At 47.1% G+C, this 23897-nt stretch overlaps 2 protein-coding genes, 1 long non-coding RNA gene and 1 pseudogene across 6 annotated transcripts; 2 read left to right on the plus strand and 2 right to left on the minus strand.

The window, feature by feature from the left end:
- Positions 1–2099: 2099 nt before the first annotated feature.
- Positions 2100–5394, minus strand: Defb45 (defensin beta 45). Its single transcript, NM_001037752.2, has 2 exons — positions 5248–5394; positions 2100–2340 (listed from the first exon to the last, which is right to left on the minus strand). Exons 1-2 carry the CDS (start codon positions 5300–5302, stop codon positions 2195–2197), a joined length of 201 nt encoding a protein of 66 aa, NP_001032841.1. The 5' UTR covers positions 5303–5394; the 3' UTR covers positions 2100–2194.
- A 7841-nt stretch (positions 5395–13235) lies between these two features.
- Defb36 (defensin beta 36) lies at positions 13236–21638 on the plus strand. The gene is made up of 2 exons (NM_001037247.4): positions 13236–13454; positions 21390–21638. The coding sequence occupies exons 1-2, from the start codon at positions 13397–13399 to the stop codon at positions 21533–21535; spliced, it is 204 nt and encodes a 67-aa protein (NP_001032324.1). The 5' UTR covers positions 13236–13396; the 3' UTR covers positions 21536–21638.
- Positions 18041–18428, plus strand: Gm14163 (predicted gene 14163; annotated as a pseudogene).
- Gm31618 lies at positions 20315–22682 on the minus strand. Of its 4 annotated transcripts, none has more exons than XR_375126.3 (3): positions 22269–22682; positions 21361–21465; positions 20315–20940 (listed from the first exon to the last, which is right to left on the minus strand). It is a non-coding gene; the product is annotated as a predicted gene, 31618 (long non-coding RNA). The 4 variants fall into 4 exon arrangements; XR_375127.3 differs by lacking the exon at positions 22269–22682 and adding an exon at positions 22116–22262; XR_003954066.1 differs by lacking the exon at positions 22269–22682 and having other exon boundaries at positions 21361–21522.
- Positions 22683–23897: the final 1215 nt, after the last annotated feature.

Here is a 23897-nt window from a genome sequence, read left to right on the forward strand (position 1 = left end):
TGTGACACACTACAGCTTTCGTGGTGATATTTTCTATGCTTTGTTTTGTTTTGTTTATTATTTTTGGTTCGTTTGTTTTCTTTTGGTGTGGGCTGGGCCATCAGACAGAAATAGGAACTGGTGAGGTTGAGTGGGCTCAAACCCCGGCAACCTCAGAGACTTGAGAACGGCTGGAATGGAGCAGCTCCCTGCCTGCCTTTGTACCATACCACATGGAGTTCTTCTCGATGCTAACGAGGAATCTAGATAGTCTTAGCCTTCAGCCAATGACCTTCTCTTCCTGGATATTCCCATGCCCTTCCTCCGAAAGTATATAATCCCTGTTTCACCCAGAGTAAAGTGTATCAGTTCGCATCCACACCCTCCAAAAAGCAGTATGAAGGATCGTCTCAAGAGCTGCTTCACTAAAGATCTCCATGGGGAAGGCCTTCGCCTAAAAAAAAAAAAAAAAACCCTGGCCTAAGACTCCCAAAGAAGACGTTCTCTCCGGTATCCGCATCCACTCCCAACCGGACCAGATCCTGCTCATTGTGGCTCCACTTCCTTCTTCTTGCTTGCTTGCAGATGCTCCGAGGGGAAGCATAGACCTCAAATTCCATTCCTGACTTCCTCTCCAAGTGGTATACCAGCAGCACCAGGGTACACACCCAGAGAGGAGACTGGGAACCATAGCATTCATCCAAGACCACCCTGTTCCGTTCCCCTTCCGGTCCCACACGTAGCGGAATCTGATACCCCGGAGGGAAACACAGACTGTGGACTCTTCATTCCGGACTTTGCCCTGCCTTCTCTGGGTGGCACTGGGGCACCCCCAGCAGAGACGGAGGACATAGGGAAGGTCACGTATGAATGGATAGGGAGATGAGTGGGACTAGGGTGCAAAAGAATCAATAAAAAGTTAAAAAATGAAAATGGCGATCATTGAGGAAAAATAAAAACTGAGAGAGAAAAGGAAACAAAATTCTCACATCCTCTTCTGAGAATTTAAATTAGTGCGGCCACCACGGAAACACATATGAAAGTTCTCCAAACAATTAAAAATAGAACGGCCACACTCTAGCTATCAGCCCTGGGCATGCAGGGAATGGAAGCTAAGGTGTTATTGCTACCTGCATATCAGTGATTATCACAGCACTACCCACAGCAGCCAAGTCACGATGGCAGCCTGGGTGTCCACCAGCATATGAATGGATGAAGAAAATGTGAAACAGTCAGGTGAGGTAACTCATACTGGTAACTACAACACTCAGGAGGCTGAGGCAGGAGGATTGCCACAAGTGCAAAGCAACTTGGATTACATAGTGAGTTCCAGAGTAGCCTGGGCCATGGGGTAGGACTTTGTGTCAGAAACCAAAGTTAAGAAAGTGGGGAGGAGTCAAAATGTGAGATATATAGACAAGGAGGTGTCATTCAGTCATAAGGAATTATTTCACCGGAAGGGAAATGGGCGGTAGAGATTATCTTGTTAAGCAAAATAAGCCAGATTCAGAAAAACAAACATCATGTTTTCTCTCATATGTGGAATCTAAGGAGGAAATTTAAAGTGACACAGATATTAATTAGCAGGGGACTGTTGGGGAAGAAGACAGGGGCTGGGAGAAACAATGTAAGAATGCCGTGGGAGTGAAGATGATCGAGTCACACTGAATTCCAGACAAAAGCGTCACAATAGAACCTACTATCTCGCACAATCAATATGTGTGACCTAATAACAAGAAATAAAGCCCCAGAGGGCCTCACACAGGTTACACACAGACAGCATGATACTGTATGTGAGAGAATTGGGGATACACACACTTTGGCATTTCTGGGGACTACAGAACCCTACCACAAGGAGTGACTACTTACATCATGTCTAGTTTTACCTACAATTCCTAGGACAGTGTAAATGCCGTGTATATAGTCTTCAAATGCATAGTTTAGAAACCACTAGAAAGATGATCTGCACCAGCAATGATTTTTCTCTAATACTTCGGCCGTGCATTCAGTTAGCCCCATTCACAGTTGCAGAGCTCCTGGGTAAGAAGAACTGGATGTGTCCCTGTGCCACAGGCCTCTTGCAGACATTTGACTCCATACACAAAGAGGCAAACACAGGAGCCAGCCAAAGCCGCTTTAATGAAGCTCAGGGAAACTGCCAAGGTGGACTCTTTCGAGGTCCAACTTCATTTCTGTGGCCTTGGGATTTAGAGTGCTAATCTAAATTCTGTGACCACAGGGGCACATTCTTGGGCTTCACACAGCACAGTTTGCCATTCCAGCAGAAGATGTAGAAACTTTCTTTCTTGGCACACTCTTCACGGCAGACACCAAAAGACTTCCAGCATCTTTCAGGGGTCCCTATGCCAGAACAAAGACAAAGACACCTGCATGAGTCATGAGGTCCCTGGTAAAGGCCAGAGCCCCGGGCAATAAAAAAAGAGGCAGTGGAAGGAGCGGTCACCTCTAGAGGTTGAGGAAGCTTAAATCACCTCACATCCCAGCCCTTCATAAACTCCACCTCTTGGAAGTACAGTAGTTGCAAGGCTTAACAAGCACAGTGGGTTATGAGGGTTACATGAACCATCAGGATCTACAGAATTGGGTTTGAAGTCTATCTGTGTCCCCAGGCAGCTGGTAAACCTTGGGCTGGTGACTCTCTTTTTAAGAATCTATTTCCTCTCTTCTACAAGGAGAGGTAGATGTCTCATGAAGCTGTGCTAAGGAATAACACTGGCGGTTTAGCTCAGTTGGTGTTTGCCTCGCATGCTTGAAGCCCCTGTGTTCCAGTCCTAGCATAGCATAGACTGAGCATGGTGACCTAGATCTGTAATCTCAACAGAGTTAGGGACAGGAGAATCAGGAATTCAAGGGCATCTTTAGCAACACATGGCGAATTCAAGACCAGCTTCAGCTACATGAGACCGTGTCTCAAAAGAAGTAAAAAGGAAAATGTAAATAAAACTAATTATTAATTAATTTGTGTAAAAAAAAACACTAGTATTAAATAAATGCAGCTATGAAGTGACAGAACGCCAGCAAAATTGAGCAGTTTAAGTTATTTTACAAGGAAAGAAACTGAACTAGGAGCAATATGAATACTAATGAAGCCTAGTGGCTTAAAAGAAATTTGAAGTGAAAAGGATTTTTAAATAAAGAAGAGAAAACCCACAACTGATCAAAATGCAAAGAATTAACGACCATAAGGAGCCTGACCCAATTACTATATCTACAGTACAACCCTTCCACTCAGGGAACAGCACGGAAGAGGTATGGGAAGACAGTAGGAGGCAGAGTACCAGGACAACAGGTGCTAAACAGTGTCTTCTAGACATGCCTGGGATGCTGTGCCCATGAAACGCTAACACTATGCCCACATAGGTAACACCTACGTAACCACAGCAGTGGGTACACCAGTGTGGATGAGGAAGTCTCACAAGGCCCCACCACATACATGAGGAGCTCCAGGCCATCAATGGCTGCTGAGAGGAAAAGAGTCAGTCTTCTCCAGGGATAAGTTATCCCAAGTGGTCACCCCTAAATACATATACATATGAGAGGTACTGTGTGATGAACTCAGTGGACACACACACACACACACACTTACACCATGCACACACATATGCTCTCGAGCTCACCAGAGGTTGGGGTTAAACTAGAACTTATTGACAAAAATGCTTTATGGCAGAATAAAGACTGGTATCATGTGTTTATGCTACCCATGCCTTCCAAGGACAAAGGACAGCAAGGCACTGTTAACATCTGAAACTGGACAAATACTGCCTCCACATGCCTTCCCTAAGGACTCTACCAGGGGGAGGAGCTTCAGACTAGCAAACGAGACGTAGAATTAACTGTTACATGTGCAATGCCTTGTCGAACTCTCACTAAATGACAGCTTAAAGTCAGGCCACCAGAGCTCACTGACAGAGTGTCTGTCCAGCACGGACCACAAACATACGGAAACAAAAGGAGTACATGAAAGACTCCATGGTGCCATGTCCTGATAAAAGAGCCAGGCAGCACAATACAAACACGGGCACACACTGAAAACACGTGCAGACATTCACAATGGCTTAAGAACATGTGACTATTAAGATATATGTGGTGGCAGACAGTGAGATGAGGAAGGAGGGTCTAGGCCACCATTCCTAACAGGCCAGGGGTGTGACTTGGAGGTAGAGTGCTTCCCTAACATCCATGAGCTGGGTTCCATCCCCACCCCTGCGAAAAGAAAAGAAATAAAGGAATATAGAGGTGGGTGGTGAATTTGAATCAGAAGTCCCAGTAGAAGTTCATGGGTGCTTATTCTTAAAAAGACCGCTTCCTCATCTCTGGTTATTGCAAAGCTTAGAAACATTGACCAGTCAGTAGGAACTAGAAATTAGAATTGTAGAAACCAGTTTTGGTCAAGAAATTCCAAAACAAGCCTGAAGCATCGTACCACACCAGAGACTGAGGACGACATCAGAGACAAGAAAAGCTCTATCAGAAAGATCAACTCCTCAGATCAAAGGCTTTCCCACTATCAAACACAAGGAGCTTGAACTGCACGAGGGATGGTGGCAGCAGTATATTTAACATGTGGCGTAGAACTATTGGTCTGATTTCTATGAGTTCAAGACCAGCTTAGTCTACAAAGCCAGGGCTGTTACACAGAGAAACCCTGTTTCTAAAAAAAAAAAAAATCAAAACAAAACAAAAACAACACTACCACCACCACAAAAAGAAATCAAAAACATTAGTCAAAGATAAGTCATATTTAACTGAGTAATAATCTATCCACTGTCTCCTAAGTCCAGCCGTTATTGTTGGAAGAAGTGTGTGTTGGGGGGGGGGGGGGGAATGAAGGTAGAATGGCTGGAGGCCTAACCATTTCTCCAAGCCAGAACTGTATCACAAGTCCTAAGAGGCCAATGCAGATAGCTTTCAGAGCTCTCTGCAGCCCCTGAGCCTCCAGCCCCCAGCTCTCCTCCAGCAGGATGGAAGTCCCTGGAACTCTCTGATGAATTACATAAAACAAAGAAGCTGCAGTATACCAAAATTTCAGCCTGCCCAGTCTTGACCTTTCAACCTAACTGGTTACATAAAACTTAGAAACTAGGAAATTGAAATGCAGAGATGTGAGTTGTCTTACAGGTTCTAACCCGAGATCTGAGGCTCTACCCACTGCCCAGACAGTGTCTCCTACCCATCTGCCATCCACCCAGGCCATAAGTACCCTGACTAGACCCAGCTCTGTCCCTCCTCTGAAGGAGTCTAGGTTACCTGGAATGACCTGGGACAGCAGCAGCAGAGCCATAGTTAACACCGCAGTCTTCATGACTTCAGGAAATTCAGGGTGCTGGCTTGTGTCTATCAAAGCACAAGACAAAGAGCAGAGCTCTGGGTCCCTGCTCCTTATAATCAGCTGAGACACGTGTCCTCCGAGGCCCACGGGTACAGTCTGTCTCCCCATCCCTCAGTCCCCACACCCACAGCACTGACCACACACTCCTAGGCTGACACTCCTTTATTCACTCAAGGACCAGCAAGACTAAGTCCTACAATGGCCAAGGTATATCACTGTAAGCATGTGTCAGTCTACGTCATGATCCAGCCCAGAATCCTCTACTCTGGAGCTAAAGGAACCCATAACTGAGATGCTGTTCACAGTTGATGGCTGTAGAGGGAGAGTCAGTTTTCTTTAAAAGTGTAGCCCCTGACAGATTGTCTATGCTCCAATGAAGGCCCCACATCTGTGGCTCTATGAGCAGCACAAACAGGATTAGTAGAGATATTTTTAAAGGATTGGGCTGCAGAGGTTGCTCACTGGTTAAAAGCACTGGGTGCTCTTCCAGAGGAAGCCACTTGGGACCCTAGCATGCATATGAAAGCTCACAACCGTGGGCAATTCCAGTTATGGAGGATCCGACACATTTTGGCCTCTGTGGGCACTGTGTGCATGTGGCACACAGACTATACAGACACACACACACACACACACACACACACACACACACTCACACTAACAAAATATTTTTTTAACAGAGAAGGACATGAAGTTGGGAGGAAATGAGAGAGGTGGGAGACGGATCTACAAGAAGCTAGCGGAAGGGGGAGGGGTGGGTATGCTTCAAATACATTGTACGAGTGCACACAATTTTCGAAGAATTAATTAGAACACTATGTTTAATACATTTTAAAAATCCTCAACACTCCGCAGTCCTTACCATGCTCTACAAAGTGCTACCTTGATAGCTCATCCAGCAAAGCACTTTTCACTGGAGTCCTTTATGGAGAGGACCCGAGTATGATCGCCAGAATCTCTACAAAAGAAGCAGAAGTGGTGTGCGGTGCTGCACAGCCTCTGTCCCAGCACTCCAGAGACGGAGCTGTGGGTGTCTCTGAGTCTGAAGACAGCCTGGTCCTCAGAGGGGGTTTCAGGATGGCCAAAACTACATAGTGACACGGCTGTCTGAAAAAATAAAATTAAAGCAGGCAAACATGGTGATACACACATGGTGACCCCTGTGCTGGAAAAAGTGGGGACAGGCACTCAAAAGCCCTGGTGCCCACTGCCAGCTACCCTGACCTAATCAACTTGCCCCAACCAATGACTAACCCTGTCTCAAAACACAAGGTGATGGCTCTTGAGAAATGACAGAAATGACACCCACGCTTGATCTCTGACCTTCACACACGCAATCACACATATCCAAACTCAGCTGTCATGATTCTAACACAGCTTAAATGAGCTACTTTTAAAAAAACTTTTAGGGGAATGCCAGGGCCAAGAAGTGGGAGTGGGTGGGTAGGGGAGCAGGGCGGGGTGGGGGGATATAGGGGACGTTGGGGATAGCATTTGAAATGTAAATGAAGAAAATATCTAATAAAATTTTGAAAAAATAATTTAAAGAAATGTTATCTGGGCATGGTGGCATAGGCCCCTAATTCCCAAACCTGACAGGCAAGAGGTAGGTGGGTCTACACAGCAAGTTCCAAGACCACCAGCACTGCATAGACAGACCTTGCCTCAAATAAACAAACAAACATAAAAGTCTTACTTTTGTCTATATGCATGTGTGTTCCTGTCTGTAGATATGTGCACATAAGCGCAGTTGCCCTGAGAGATGTTAGATCCCCTGAAGTCGGAGTTACAGGCAGTTGTGAGGCACCACGTAGGTGCCGGGCACTGAACTCGGGTCCTCTGGAAGAGCAGTAGACACTCGCTTAACCAGTGAGCCATCTCTCCAGCCCAGAGAAGCTCCTTTCTTCAGATGCACTTGTCCAGTTTGGGAGCTACGGAAGAGAGGACACTACCCACACTTTCAGCAGTGTCTCTCAGGAGAGTCTCTATCAAGGAAAAGAGCTCCCACTGCCTAAAATGCTCAGTTTCAGGAAGAATTTTGATATTGAAGCCAAGAAAGGTAGAGTTGAAATTATCCAACTCACTGTCCCAGTTGTGCCACTGAATTCTGTGACCTCAGAATGAACCCAAATCTCTCTCTAGGATTTAGAGCTCTCGCCAGGGAGCTCTAAAACACTCAGGGACTCTAAAACTCAACCCAACCCCTCAGGCTCCCTGGTCAGTCAAAATACACAGAAAACGAAAGACTACCGAAGTCTAAGGTTTTGCCACCAATGTGGACCAAACTAATTAGGCTTACCCCTGAGCCCTAGGGCTATGACTCCTTATTACATCAGCTGCCTCAGGGAGGTTACCATGGAGATCCAGGTTCAGGTTCTAAGAAAGGAACCCCAACCTGGGTATCTTTCTAGGCAAACTACAGGCTGTCCCCCATCCCCACTCAGCCTTAGAACTTCCTGTTATGAGGTGTGTGTGGCTAATCTTGGTTTGCAACGATACACTTGGGAAGAGGGAACCTGAGTTAAGGAATTGCCTCCATCAGACTGGCCTGTCTACAGGTCGTTGTCATGATTGTTAATTGACACAAGAGAGCCCACCCTACTATGCACAATATAATCTTTAGACTATATAAGTAAGTTACCTAAGGAGAATGGGAGAGACAGAGAGACAGAGACAGAGAGACAGAGAAACAGAGGGGGAGGAGGAAGAGGGAGAGGGGGAGGGAGAGAGGGAGAAAGGGAGAGAGGGGGGAGAGTCAGTAAATCATATTTACCATAGTCTCTGCTTCAGTTCCTGCCTCCAGGTCCCTGTCCTGAATTCCTCCCTTGGCTTCCCTTAATGACAGACTGCAATCTGAAACCCTTCCCAAGTTGCTTTTAGTCGTGGTTTTTTCTCATTGCAAGAGAATAGCTAACTAGGACAAGGTGATCTTGAGTTCTCGCTCTTTTAGACCCCAGAAACAGTTATAGCTCTTGTGCTGCCAAAGGAGAAGAATTCAGATGAGACGCGGCAGCAGAGAAAGGAAAGAGGGGTTCCATAAACTCAGCCAAGGAAGCCACGATGCACTCTTTAGAACAGGGGCCAGCTGAGCCAAACAGCAATGATCCTGGCAGGCACAGGGCTTATGCCTCGCTTCTCTCTGTCACCCTGTCCCCTCTGCGCCCTCCAGGGTGGGAACATCCAGGAAAGGGGTGTGTGCTTCTTGGCATCCCATTTTACCCAGAAGTCAGTCTGCCTGTTATAAGTAAACATGAATGATTCAAGAATATAAACAAAGGTTTAAGTGGCCCCTAAAATCACAAAGTTTATGAGGAGAAAGGGTAACTACAGTTTGGGCATGCCCTGCTGGTGAGGCAGTCCCCGGCACTGGTTTGAACTGAACCAGACGGAGTCCACCACCACCAACTGTTCTTCACCAGAGAGACCACCTTCACCTGTGTTTACATTGTCTGACCACCACTGCCTGTCTTTTCAGTCAGTCCAACTGAAGTAACTGGGGTGAAAGTGGGGTCCTGTTAGTCTCCTCTGACATTGATCTCCTGTCTAGCCAGCATTCTCTCATCTAGGACCTGGGTTCCTGAAATAAGTGGGAATAAGTTGTAAGAGTCTGGTCTCGTCTAAGTCTTAGTCATTCCTGTTGGACAGACTTGATGGCTGCTCAGATAGTTTTAAGTTCCTTTACAAGGATTTTCCTTGTCTTTCAAAGGCCTAAGAATTATAGAATGCTCTGTTCCCGCAAGCTCAACCGCCGCTGTGCGTGACCTTGGACAGTCACCTATCTCATGAGAAAGAGCAGGAGGACAGAGCGGAACTAAACATTAAAGATACATTAATCTTCAGATTGTGGCTTGGGAAACAAATGACTTTGGCATCCCTGAAGAACTGGGGGAGATAGCAAGTGAATCTGCTCCCCTGCTGGACTCCAGGGGTGCAGGCTGAACAAGAGATACACTGTTGAGTCCAGGGACAGCAGGCTGAGCTCCGAGGCCTTGGCCTGCTTATGCACTGCTCATGGGTTTGTCTAGAGCATCAGGAGTAGGAATGCATTAGAAACAGGAAGTCGTCCTTTCTCTGGGGATTGTCTCTTCAGTCAGAAACCAGGGACAATTACAGGAGAGAACACTTGGCTTTCAGGGGCCACCTTTTGATGTTTTCAATTTTTAAGTTGTCTGGTGGTCTTTACATCTCAGTAAAACCACCTTGTACTTAATATTACTTCCTGTAGAGTTTGAATTAGTTAAGCCCATGTTTTTTTTAAATTTATTAAAACCCATTGTTTTTTATGTATATGGATGTTTTACTAGAATATATGTCTGTGCACCACATGCATGCAGTGCCCAGGAGGGCTGAACGTCCAGGAAAGAGGTGTGCTCTTCCTGGAAGCCCACTTTACCCAGCACTCAGTGTGCTATAGATAAATATATAAGATATATACAAGGGAAAGGGTAACTGTACCTTGGGCATGCCCCACTCGTGGGGCAGTCCTGGAGCTGACTTGAGCTGACCCAGACAGAGCCCACTACCATCAACTGTACATACTGAGGGCTTGGGGTAGGGGGTGAGCTGGCCCACCAGAGAAACTACCACCTATAGGATTTTATATCCTGATGGTTTGGGGGCTGATGAGGCTGTTGGTTCACTGTTTGTCCCATGCCCACCCTCCAGCACTAATCTGCTTAACACTGGGTTGTTCAGAGCTTGCAAGGGGCTAGCTTTACAATATCACACATTATTAGCACTTAATGGCTGGTATACCAATATCTATTCAAGATTTTTATAATGCACCAGAAATGCTCTTTTCTAGCCACTTGTTTGTCAAAAGTTGAAGGTGACAATCCCCGGACAAGGCAGCCTATTTTTTTTTTCTCTTTGTTTTCTTCATAGGTGAGTTTGGTGTGCATATGCATGCATGTGAATGCAGCAAGAGTTTGCTTCCTGGATGGCTTGTAGAATTGCTTAGCCAGGAAGGAAGAAGGAAAGAACAATATCATGGCTATCCCCGTTGCTCAATCACCATGAGTCACCAAAGACACCATGTTGTCTAGACATCACATCCCTGTGACAAAACACTGGAGAGAAACAGCTTGAAGAGAGATGTGATTCAGAGGTCTCCATCAGTTGTTTCTGGGTCATGGTGAGACAGCATCATGGCAAGGGACAATAGCAAAGCTCCTCACACCATGGTGACCAGGACACAGAACACCAAGCTAGATGGCTTTTCCCTTCTGCTTCGGGCCTAGGGGATGATGCTACCCATATCCAGGGCAAGTCCACCTTCCTTAACCCTTTCTGGGCATGCCCTCAGCAGACACTTTCAGAGGTGAACTCCAGCTCCAGGGAACCCACGCCCTCTTCTGGCCTCCTCAGGTACTGCACTCATGTGCATAAAACCACAGTCATACACACACATACACACATGCTTAGTTGGAAAAATAAAATCTTTTTTTTTAAACTTCTGGCATTATTGATAAAATAACATCCCTATTAATTTCATAGTAGAAGATGATATAGCATCTCGTTATTTGAATGTGTTTTCTTTGATTCCCGATCAGATTGAAAGTGGCTTTTCTCCCTGTCCATGAACAGCCACGGTATTCTAGGTGTGCCTGAAGTATTCACTTAGCATTTTCCTCTGCCTCCTCACCAGATCCCACGGTGCTTATCCCTAGTCCGGAATGTTTTTCTAAGGCAGACTAGAACATGAGTGTACAAGGAGGCGCAGGAGGGAAGGTGGCTTTCAATGTGTCACTCTGCACTTGGGAGCTGAGGATTGAAAAGAGTGTCCCTGGTCTAAAGGTCCCAGAGACTCACTTGCTGAGTCTGTGGGTGAGAATACAACTACCCCACCCCGCACGGGTGGTGAGATCCTTGGGTTACCATATCCACTTGCTTTCTGTGTCTTCTCCCCACATGCAGACCCATAGAAATTTCTGGGTAAATGGACCCCATGGCTCATCTGCTACGAACCCTTGATGAAACAGATTCTTCTAGGGATGTGACCCTTGCTCATATGCATGAGGCCCTGGGTTTAGGATAATAAAAAAAAAAAACACAAATTGTCCAATATCACATAAGAACTGGAGAGATGGCTCAGCAGTTACGAATGCATATTGCTGTTGTGAGAGAGCTGAGTTCAGTTCCTAGCACCCATGTGGAGGAGGCTGGAGGCATTAGAACTCCCGCTCCAAGGGATGCTCAGGTCTCCAAGTGCACTGCACTCACGTGCATACATATACACCCACACGTAAGCTGGGGACCGCAGCCATCAGAAGCGGTGGCCATCGTGGTCTGTCACCGTCACAGAGGAGAGATGGCGAGGACAAGCTACAGGTCTTGGCTGTCCCTCAGTTTCTTCTTTAGTAACAGTTCTCCTACCCCACTTCCGGGCCTGCTGACCAAAGTAACCCCAGAAGCCAGGTTCTCCACTAACCACTTCTCTGTGAGTACCACAAACAGACCTCAGTAGCTGGGGAGCTAAGAACCTCTCTATTGTCCAGCACCTTCCCATCACAGTTCTGGGGCAGCTTCGATTGTCTGCCCATCACCCATGGAAATGAGCTAACGTCCTCTGTTCCTAGGCAAGTCTTTGCCTTCCCAGCTTCTCCAACAATAAAACGGAGACTATGTTTTACCCTAGAGTCCTAATTCTATGGTGTGATAGTGACTCTCCTCTGATTGAACCGTCAAAGGAAGAAAAGAGGAGGCAGGCCTCCATGGTAGAGTTGTAGGGCTGTCTTGTGAGCGCCCGTCTCAATAGCAAGAATGATGTCACAACAGGATCAATCCTTCTTCTTATTGGGAGAGCTTGATTGCAGAGGCGAAAAGACCCCGAGCCCAGAACTGGTGCTGCTTATATAGGCCTAGGAGAGGTGTGTCTCACACCCGGATTGGTTATGCATTCTACCTCATTTGCATGTCTCACATCTGATTGGTTATACTCTCAGTACCTCACAGAACCTCATTATCATGCCTGGGCCAGGCAGTGACTTGGCAAAAAATTTTACTGCATATGTACACATTGGTTGTTTACCCAACCTTATGTGTGGTGGCCAGCGGTAGCCAGCGCCACCTTGTAATGGCATATGTGGCTTCCCACAGGGCTGGTCACCAGGTCCCTTCCCAGGTCATCTCTTATTCTCTTCATTATAAATGCTCTTGAAGGCATTACTGAACAGCTAGCACCTCCTGCGTTTATTTACCTTTGTGTAAATCTTGGGCAGCCCACTCAATTATCTTCTGTCCCCACAGATAGTTCGGTCACTATCTTATCTTGTAAGCTCTACCATGCTTTGATTCTCTTAACCTCTATATCAGGACGGTCCAGTCAGGAAGTAGAATTCATGTAAATAACTGAGGTAGCGGATAGTTAATTCAGGGTATTGCGCACTTTTGCTGGGAGGTTCAAAACTGAGGACCCTGAAGAATGCACTACCACTACCGACTACAGAAGCAGCCACCTCACCTTGACTAAGGGAGCCAAAGAAGTGGGAATGAATGTCCAGACCAGGACTCAGGGAACTCTATCATTGGATTCCCTGAGGAAGGGGCTCCGCCCAGAGCCCAGACCAACCCTGTGCTTGGTTAGTGCTGGGCTGGTGCTCAGAGAACCCATACATGTCATTTTTCTCACGGTTTTTGTTCCTCTAATGTCGAGTTTACTCGTGAACAGACCTTGTCCTGTCTGGAACCCCATTTCCTGTTCTCTGCCAACTTTTTTGGTGTTTATTCTGCAAGTTCCTAGATGTGTGTTCTATGGCATTTGTGTGCGTGGCGCCCCCTTGTGGTTCCTTGGATAATGAGACGCAGAGCTGTTGGCAAAGAGCTGTGCTGTGTGGCCTTGGACCTTGGACCTTGGATGATCTCACCCTCCTGATCCAAAAGACAAAGGGATGCTGTGGACTCGGTGGGTGTGGCTCCACATTTTAGACCCGGGGTACGGGACTGTTCCCGTTGGCTGCTCCTGGAGATCTGAGAGGTTTCCGCCAGGAAGTCTCGGCCTCCCCAGTACGCCACGAACGTTGCTTTGGACTCGAAGCTTCGAAGCTTCGCCTTGGGCCTTCTCCCACGATGAAGCTCCTGCTGCTGACTTTGGCTGCGCTCCTGCTCGTGTCCCAGCTCACTCCAGGTAATGTAGATCTCCTCAGGGAAGGGGCCAGGTAGGGAGACTCTGGCCTTGTCAGTGAATCCCCAGGGGGCATGGAGCAACCATTCCCACGCCATGGACGAGACGTCTTGCCGGGTGCTGTATCTTAGGTACCAACATTAACATTGGGAGTGTCTTCGTCATCACCCACTACATGTTCGGCTCTACCAAGCAGTGCAAAGAGCCAGTGGGGGAATAGGAGCAGCCAGAGAGAAGGCAACAGCAGATCTCTTGCAAAATAGTCCCCAAACTGGTCTAGGCTTAGGAAAAGCCACAGCCACCTTAATGAGAGAGAGAAGCTCATTTTTACAGTTTCTTTCTCTGTTCCATGCTCTAGGCTGGAGCTAGGACTATGAAGCAAATGGCATGTCCCTCGGACACGGTTTAAAAACATTATAGCCAAAGCTGTGACCAAGGGAAGCCAGGGACCTGGATACACATGAGCAGGGCCCAGCTAGCCTGAGGTCAGCAGAGTCCTAATAAGTGGCATGAAATTAGGCATGGGGCGGGGTTCCGGGGGCGAAGAGAAGAGGTGGACAGGGAAGGGTGTCCCAGGCAAGATAAGCATCAGTAACCATGTGTGTGTGAGAGAGAGAGAGAGAGAGAGAGAGAGAGAGAGAGAGAGAGAGAGAAAGGAGAGAGAGAGAATGCCACCTGCAGGGGGGCCCACTGGTGGGCATGGATGCCAGGTGAGAGCTGTGGGAGAGCCTAGGCAGCAGAGGTCAGCCTACCCTTCCCATCAGCTCCGTGCCAGCTACCTGTCCCCTCCCATGCACCTGGCGGAGCATCTGTCCACCCCAAGACTGTCGAACTTTCCAGAGTCAGGAAGTGCTATTTTCCTAAACAGGCTGGTCTCCGTCCCCTCCTGTTGCCCTGAAACACCTTCATCTAAGGGAGAAAGAAAAGCCAAAAGCCCAAGTTGGCAACTGGCTCACCACTGTCTGACCGACACCTCCTCCTCCTATCTCCCACACACTCCCCATGCCCCACCCCCCAGAAGGCCTGTGTCCCTAGGGTGCTGATCACATCAGGCTGGCAGGGTTAGTGGGGTTTCTCGGGCAGCTGCCTGCCGATGATGATGATGATGACGACGACGACGACGACGACGATGATAGATGTGAATTTAAACTCCCCAGTTCCCTTCCACTTCCTGTGGCACATTGTGATAAAAGGGGTTGAGTGGAAACTGTCAACACATTGGTCATCCTCAGCCTTCATCTCCTAGAGCCTATGGTGAGGTGGCTCTGTCCAAACCTACCAGGCTTCACCCAGTCCTTGACTTTTCTTGGTAAAATTTGATTCTTGAAATTATGGTCTTGCCGTGACCTGAAACAACCCTTCTCTCATTTAAGGTAAATGACAACGGTCATCCTAAAGTTGCTCACAAGGGTCCCAAAGTCCGAAAATTCTACTCAGTTCTACTTTTTGACAGTCCAAGGGTTTCATAATGAAAAGGGGCCCAGGGGTCCATCCCTTTAAAATGTTTAAAATGGCTCGGTGGGTAAAGACACTTGCCACCAAACATGACAGCCAGAGCTTGAGCACCAAGACCCTCCAGGAGGAGCAGACTGGCTCCTTCCAGTTGTCCTTGGTGTGTGCAAGCCATAAATAAATGGATAAGTGTAACTGTAAAAAGGCTAAGGGCTGAGGGATGCTTCCGTGGGTAGGAACACTTCCTGTGCAAGCCAGAGGAGCTGAGTTTGGATCCTTGGCCAATTACATGCAAAGCCAGACATGGCTGCACTTAACCCCAGTGTAGGGAGGTGGAGACAGACAGATCCAGGAACTCCCTAGCCAGCTAGGCCAGATGAAATGGTGAATTTCCAACTCAGTGAGAGACCCCATCTCAATGCAGGAAGGTGGGGAGTGAGAGAGAACACCCCATGTCTCCTCTAGCCTGTTTGTTCATAAGAGAGAGAGAGGTAGAATCGGGGATACAAAAACCAAATCTGCTGCTTAGCAAAGTTACCAAGTAAAGAATGTTACCAAGCACAGGGTGGTGTAACAGCACACAGCTCGCAGCTCGCAGCTCGCAGCTCACAGGTCCCCACTCCAGGTCCCTGCTCCTCAGTTCTCCTCTTCCCTAAGTGTCTGGACTTACATAGCAACTGACTTTTCATTTCCTCATGAAAATGCCTATCACCAAGGTTACATCCCTAGACAGCTTTTTGTTTATTATTTTTGAGACAGGATCTCACCGTGTAGCCCTGGCTCGCAGATATCCTGTTTTAAAATATGCCTTAAAATGTTTCTCTCATCATCATCCCTCTGTCTTCGCAAGTTCTCGTGAAATAACCGGTCTCTGACCTGTATCCTCCCACAGTGAGGGTTCTGCCTCTTGCACACTCAGGGTAGAATTCACAGCATTCCTCTGAGGTGTGGCCCTGGATGACTGGAAACTCGCTATGTAGACCAGACTGCCCTCTTGGGTGCTACCATATCTGGCTACTCTTATTGAACTCAAATTGGTGAGGGGAGTCTACTTGATTTCTAAGCTTTATCTTAAATATCCGAGTTACTGTGGTAGTTTCCTTGTGTAACTCCCATCCATCTTTATAAAGACTACCAGCACAGCCCTGATGTCTCACCACATTAAACATGGTGCCCTGCTGCAAAGGACACTGCACACCCAAGGGTCTGTGGGGTTGGCAACAGTTTGCCCAATGAAGAAGCAAACCGTTCTGGACAGAGACCCCTTTGGGGGTTACACATCAGATATTTGCATTACGATTCATAACACTAGTAAAATTACAGTTATGAAGTAGCAACAAAATAATTTTATGGCTGGGTGTCACTGCACCCTGAGGAACTGTATTAAGAATTTGAAGCATTGAGAAGGCTGAAAGTCAGTGAATCTATAAGAGGAGGAGAAGGATGGGGTTTAAGTATAGCATGAGTGATTCCCAAGCAAGCCGGGGGGCCACCAGGCAGCATGTGACGAGCTGACATCAGGCCCAGGCAAGAACGAATCCAAGGCGGAATTTCAGGGGAAAGCACAAAATAAAGAAAAAAGGGATTCCCAAGCTCGGGGGTAGCAGGAGTTCATGGTCATCAGCTACAGAATGACTGCCTTTCCGCTCCCCTCACCCCCCCCCCCCCCAAAGAGAAAGAAACAGAGAGTTGGAAAGGCAGAGGCGGGAGTTTTGCATAAAACACCTCATCTGCTCCTGGGCACCTGGTGGAAATCAGAGCGGCTTCTGTTTTGGGAATCCTGAATCCTTGCCTGAAGGACCGGATGTTTCATTCTTGGGAGTAGGATTTCAGATACAAGTGTCTGTCCCGGTTCTGATGTGAGAAAACCAAGTTTCTCAGCGTTTAGTCAGTCCCTTTGTTCAGGAACAAAGCTGTCAGTGGAGTTCACACTGGTGTGACAGGAAGTTGTAGATCACTCTTGTCCAGTCCCTGCATCAATCTTGAGTTAGCTCCAAGGTTGACCAGAGACATCTGGACCTTCTCAGTTTGCCTTCGGATGCTAACCGGACAGTTCACAGAATATAGGAGTCTTAAACCAGTGAGTGTCCTGATTCCCTCCACCTGCCCTTACACCTACATCTGCTGTCAACCCACAATGCATTGCTCATATGTTCCTTAGGCTATCTCATAGTTATTGCTAATACACTGGGGATTGTACCCAGGGCCTCATATATATTAGCAGTGCTGATCCTCTGAACAGCATCTCCAACCTTAACAATTATCTTTTTTTCTTTGGGATCATGCTCTTTTAATTAATTTTTTTAAAATTAGAGTACAAACTAACAGGTTCTCTCTGACATCTTCACCGGTTTGAATCATTGTAATTTATTTGTATCCACCCAATGTGTGAACAATTCCTGCGATGTAGAAACAATGTCTACTCACTCCAAATGGAGCAACAGACCAAAGTAAGGATTCCGCCCAAGTCTAGCAGTTTACTGGGCTTACATTGTAGGAGCTCCAGAGAGGGGTTATACACAGGGAGGGGCACAGGTGACCAAAACAGGCGCACTACCAATGTCTCATGTCAGCATGGATCATGGCACTCTTAAGCTGCATAGACTGAGTCCCCTCCTCAGTTAGCCCTCCCACTCAATACTCCAGTAGCTCCTGAGACAACAAGCAGCCGGAGCAGAATTACACACAGCCGGGAGAGTGCGCCAGAGGAAGTGGGAGTCTAATGATCTGCCCAATCCCTCCCTCTATGAGGGACCTTCAGTAGGCCCAGCCTGGAGGGTCTCTTGCAGGTAGTCAGGGCTGCTGTGATGAAGATGGTAATGGTGAGGCTGGAGAGACGGCTCAGTGGCTCAGAGCACTTGCTGCTCTTCAGAAGGACTTGGGTTCCCAATACCCACTCCAGTTCCAGGGGATCCTGTGCCCTCTTCTGGCTTCCTTGGGTACTGCATACTTGTGGTTCACATACATACATGCAGGCAAAACTCTCATCTGTATAGATGGAATAATATGATGGCAGGCCTGCTACATGCTGGTCCTTGCAGTGGGGCATGGATCCATGACCTGAAGAAGAGACCCAGAAACACTTTCTGGAAAGATAAAAAGCCAAGCACTTGATCATCTCCCACCCCCACCCCAACCCCTGGCCCAGAAGGGTGATGTGGCTAGACCAGCACCAGCCTATGTCTGCCATTTTCAACTTTCAGAGTCTATTGACTGTAATCTTGCTGCTTATATGTACGTGTGCTCATATCCAATCCCTGGCACCCAGCATCCTGGACAGAAATAAAACTGGACTATTGGGAATATTTTGGAAGTGTGTCCAAACTGGTGAATGCAAGAGTCCTGGTGTCTATATGCTGTATAGTGATGGCCTTTAGCAACCTCTTCATACAGTAGCTTTGGAAACTACAAGCATGTGCTTGCCATCAGACTGTAAGCAAGGACTTGCCTCCAGGAAATAATGGGAAGAATGGTTAAGCCATTTGTCTCTGAATGTGGAATGAGATAAATTTCGAGATGCTGTTCAAAAAAAAACAAAAAACAAAAAACAAAAAAACAAAAAGAAAAACAAAAAAGCCAAGCAAGCACTCTCTATACCAGAGGAGAGATCGGGGTGGGGGTTTGGGGGTGGCTTTCTTGCTTTGATGCTACTGGATCAGTGCACCCCAGAGTTTGTCATTTTCTCAGTAATTTCTTGGGCTGTAGCCCCAGGGCCACGGCTGCAGTTTACCTCCTCGGAAGAGAGCCCACACAGTTCTGCCTGCTTATCTGGGAACACATGTGGATGCCTGGACTGTTGTTGTATCCTTTCTGTGGAACTGTAGCATCAATACAGGAAAGGAGGAGTCTTTGTTGCCCAGTTCAGCCAAATTATAAATAAGTCTGTTTTCCTTAAGGAATGGCTGCATTCCACAGAACACACACACACAGCACACACACTCACACATACACTTGCACACATAGCACACACACTCATACACACACCACACACACACACAGCACACACTCACACACACATACACACACAGCATACACACTCACATGCTCACTCACACATCTGCCCTTCTACCCTCTCTGGTCCCCACCCACTCATTACTGATCTCCTTCCTAGTCTCCAAATATTCCCCCTTCCACTTCCTATATTCCTGTACCATGGTGGTATGTACATGTGTGGCCATCAGAAAACAACTAACGGGAATTGCATTAGGAAACTGGAATTCCTGGCTACTTGAGATTTTGTCACACCTGACGTGTCCCAGATGCTATGTCTCCACATACTCTCACTGTCTCTCTCCCCTCTGTCCTTTGGCACCTCAGCTGGTGACACATTGATCTGCTATCTTCATTCCACATTCACGGACACCTTGTTCTTTCTCTGTATTTCATTTTGAACAGTATCTCTTTCGTGTCTCCAGGTTCATTTATCTTTACAAATAGACTTTTAAATTTTTATTTATTTATTTATTTAGTCTCATATAAACCAGGTTGACTTTTAACTCACTATATGGCTGAGGCTTACCTCCTAACCTTCCTGTCTCCACCTCCTGGGTGCCGGAATGATACCTCTGTACTGCACTGACTGGTGGATTTTTTAAAAGATGTAGTTCTTCCTATTGTATGTGTCTGTTACCTGTATGTATGTATGTCTGTGCACTGTGTGCATAGCTGGTATCTGCAGAGACCAGAGGAGGCTGTTGGATCCCCTGAAATTGAAGTTACAGCTTGTAGTGAACTGCTCTATGGCTTCAGGGAACTAAACATAGGTCCTCTGACAGAACAGCAAGTGCTCTTAACCTCTGAGGCATCCCTTCAGCCCCTAAATGCTCCATGTCTTATAAAGCTTTCCGCTCTGACCATTGAGCATGCAGCCCTGAGGACAGTTCTGCCTCGATCTCTTCGGCGATGCTTTCCCAGGCTTTGGTACTTCCCGCGCATGCGTGTTCAGATAAGTATTCAAAGTCAAATGGTCCCTCTGGAGACCTCCACAACACGGCATATGCTTTTGCCTCTCTTTTTTCTCTCCTCTGGGGCCCATCTGAAGTTTTAAATGCTGATTAAAATAGCTGCTTTAGTCTTTTTAAATTGTTTTTATTAACTTTTAGCTAGCCTATAGAGAGTCTCACTATAGCATTTATGTCATAGTTTGTGTCTCCCCCCGCCCCCTTTACACCCTGCCTTCTCCTCTGCCCTTTGGCTGGTCCCTGCGGCTTCTGCTTTCCTGTCTGTATGTTCTATTACCCTCTCTCGTTCCCGGTCCCCATCTCTGAATGTTGTCTGTTCTTCTTACAGCTGAATATAATGTGTACATGAACCTCGTCTGTGGATGGACATCTAGACTGATTCCATATCTAGGCTATTGTGAATGGTACATCAATAAACACAGAAATACAAGTATCTCTAATGGCACAGACTACAGTAAAGGTTCTAAGTATATTTAGGAAGGATGCATATGGGTCACGTGGCCATTCTCATTTCAGCTGGGGAACCTCTGTACTGAGTTCCAGAATGTTTGTGCAGATTTGTACTCCGCCAGCAGTGAGCAAGGGTTCCTCTTTCCCCACATCCTTGAGGGCATTCGTTGTCATTCCTTTCCTTGGTGACACATGGGAACGTTGCTCCCCTTCTGTGCTCTAAGAGGGAACACCTAGAGAGGGCAAGGCTGATGGTGATGGTATAGAAGCTGGCCTTCTCTTCAAAGGTTTTCCTTGCCCTTTGCCATGCCTTGACCTGTGGTTCAAATAGAGCTTAAAGACTTCGTTCATCTGAGGGACACTGAGGCATCTGTAAGCCAAAGCAGGACTGGCGCTTCACAGAAAAGTGGGTCTGGGCTTAGCTTCGTCTCAGGCAGCAAGGACTGCCACCCCTGCAGACCCGGTGGGATCCATTCCTGTCTGTGCCCCTTCTGTGCATCCAGCTGTTAGGTGTAGCCTCATCCTGTTGTGACTATCAGAACTGTTATTTCTTTCTTGGTTTGGGAGGGGTGGAGGTGAGGGAGTTAGAAAAGGTTTCCTGTAACCCAGGATAGCTACGCCAGTGCCTGAAAGGCAGATTTTCAAAGTTCCATCATTTGTCATTTAGTCTAAACTTGTGGTTAAAGAAAGGTAGAAAAAATGAGGTCAGGAAAAACAACAGTAGGTGTGAGGGGTCAGAGGTCAGGCAGGGAGCCTGTGCCAGCCCTCCCCAGCCCCTCCCCAGCCCCTCCCCAGCCCCTCCCCAGCTCATCCCCAGTTCCTACTCAGCTCCTACCCAGCTACTACCCAGCCCCTCCCCAGCCTCTACCCACCTCCTCCTCAGCTCCTCCCCAGCTCCGCCCCTGCTCCTCCACAGCCCCTCCCCAGCTCCTCCCCAGCCCCTCCCCAGCTCCTCCCCAGCCCCTACCCAGCTCCTCTCCAGCCCCTACCCAGCTCCTCCCCAGCCCCTCCCCAGCTCCTCCCATCCAGGACAACCCTCTTCTTACCACCATCTGCTCCCTCTTCTTTGTATCAGGTGATGCTCAGAAATGCTGGAATCTCCACGGCAAGTGCCGCCACCGATGCTCCAGGAAGGAGAGCGTCTACGTCTACTGCACAAACGGGAAGATGTGTTGCGTGAAGCCCAAATACCAGCCGAAGCCAAAGCCGTGGATGTTCTAACTGCCCAGAAGCCTGAAGCCCAGATAATACAGATGGCAAAGCTGTCCTAGGTTGACCCCATGGATTCTTGAGTTCAGTCAATAAACGTGCTTGCCCAACCTCAGTGCAGCCTACTCATCTACAGTAGCAATTTTGAGGTCTGGGGAAATCAGCGCTATAATCATCATCACTAGCGTCATCATAAGACAGCCCCGCCTCTTACAGGCGCATAGTGGGACTTTCTCGAGTCCATGAGGCCTATGCCCAACACACTGTTGGGCAGCTAACAGAGATGTGCTTTTATGTCCATTTGTGTTTCTAGAGTCGTTTAGGTAGAAGGCTTAAGGTAGAATCCTTTGCAGAGCTTGACTCGATCAATTCTCAGGAATCCCACTGCCCACATACAAATGATTGCTGATGTTATTAGGTGTAACCCCAAAATCATTATTTTTAAATCCTGAAACCTTCCTTCTCTGAGACCTAAGTGCTCTCTATTGCTTTAGTTTGCAGACGTGTATTAATAAGCACATTCCACTGCCTAATAGAAAAGACTATGCTATCCCTGAAGGGAAGACGATGGTTACTGGTTTTATTTACACACTGGTCAATTGTAAACACTCCTACTTGGACCAGAGGAAGAAGGCTTTGCTAATATGGGGGAAAGCTTTGCCAACTTCCGGTGGGTCTGAGGCCTTGGTCCTTGTCCGGGTGGTTCCCATGGCAACAATACACATTCACTCAGGACTTCACTTACCCTGGGCTTCCTGGGATCTCTACAATCAAAGGCAAGCAAGGCCATGCTGTGCATGGGGTTTGAACAATGCACTTTTCAATGATCGGTGATGATTGAAGATATCAAGGATTAAAATGTTTTGATTCTAGAATCAAATGAAAATGTAACATAGCAAAACCTCTGTAAGACGGCTAAGATGGTTCTAAGAGAGAGATGTCCATCATTTTGAGGGCCTACTTTAAAAAAAAAAATCAGAGTAATTTCAGATAAATAACCTAATGATGTGCTCTTAGATGTGAGAGCCTCAAAGTCCAGCCCCTAGTGACACACTTCCTCCAATGGAGCCACACCTACTCCCAAAAGGCCACCCCTCCTGATAGTTCCACTCCCCATGGATCAAGTATTCAAACACTTGAGTCTATGGAGGCCATTCCTATTCAAGCTGCCACAATGGTTAAAAAAAAAAAAATCATAAAAGATGGCCTAATCGGCCATCACTGGAAAGAGAGGCCCATTGGACACGTAAACTTTGTATGCCCCAGTACAGGGGAACGCCAGGGCCAAAAAGGGGAGTGGGTGGGTAGGGGAGTGGGGGTGGGTGGGTATGGGGGACTTTTGGTATAGCATTGGAAATGTAAATGAGCTAAATACCTAATAAAAAATGGAAAAAAAATCATAAAGTAACTAAAAGAACAAGACAAAGAATTAATCAGACAGAGTTGGTTCTTTGAAAAGATAAACGGGAGGGCTGGGGGGGTGGTGACTCAATGGCTACACAGATTGAGAACTGGGTTCAGGTCCCCAGAACCCATGTAAATGCTGGATGCATAGAAACAGCCTCTACAGAAAGACAGAGGCAGACATGACAAGAGGAGAGCCCCAGAAGCACGTGGGCCACCTAGCCCAGTGTACACAGTAGAAAAATAACAAAGATCCTGTCTCAGGCAAGGTAACTGGTGAGGGCCCACATATAAAGCTGTCCTTCTCTAACTCTGTACACACACACACACACACACACATATGAGCACACATTTTTAAAAAAGATAAACAATGCTGACAAATTGTTGACCAAATTAATCAGGAGAGAAAGCCAGAGGACTTTGATCAGAGGGTCATGCAGACGGCTCAGTGGGTGGAGGCGCTTGCACAGAATCATGGTGACTCGAGTTCAATACCTGGAACCCACATGGAGTTCGAAGGAAAGAAACAACTCCACAACATTGTCCTGTGACCTTCACAAGCGCATCATGGGCATCTTGAACACACATATAATAATAAGAAGAAGAAGTAGGAGGAGGAGGAGAAGTAATAATAAAATAATAAGTAATTTTTAATTGTAAAAATACAACTGGTGATTCAAATGAAGATGATATAGCAGATAGTAATGAAATCTAGAGGGTCATTAAGAAATTTTTTGACGGGGCAGGGAGATGACTCAGCAGCTAATGGCGCTTGTTGCAAAGATTGATAATGTGAGTTGGATCGTCAGGCACATAGTATCTGTAAAAAAAAATCAAGTCAAGAGTATATAAACAATCTAAACTGATCTATAAGCAGCAAGGAAGGGTAGGTATGTTAATAGTGAACACTTGCCCAACATGTACACAGCCCTGGATCTGATCCCCCGGGCCGCAGGAAAGGAAAGGAGGA

Source organism: Mus musculus, chromosome 2, assembly GCF_000001635.26.
Source record: "Mus musculus strain C57BL/6J chromosome 2, GRCm38.p6 C57BL/6J".
Lineage (NCBI taxonomy): Eukaryota > Metazoa > Chordata > Mammalia > Rodentia > Muridae > Mus > Mus musculus.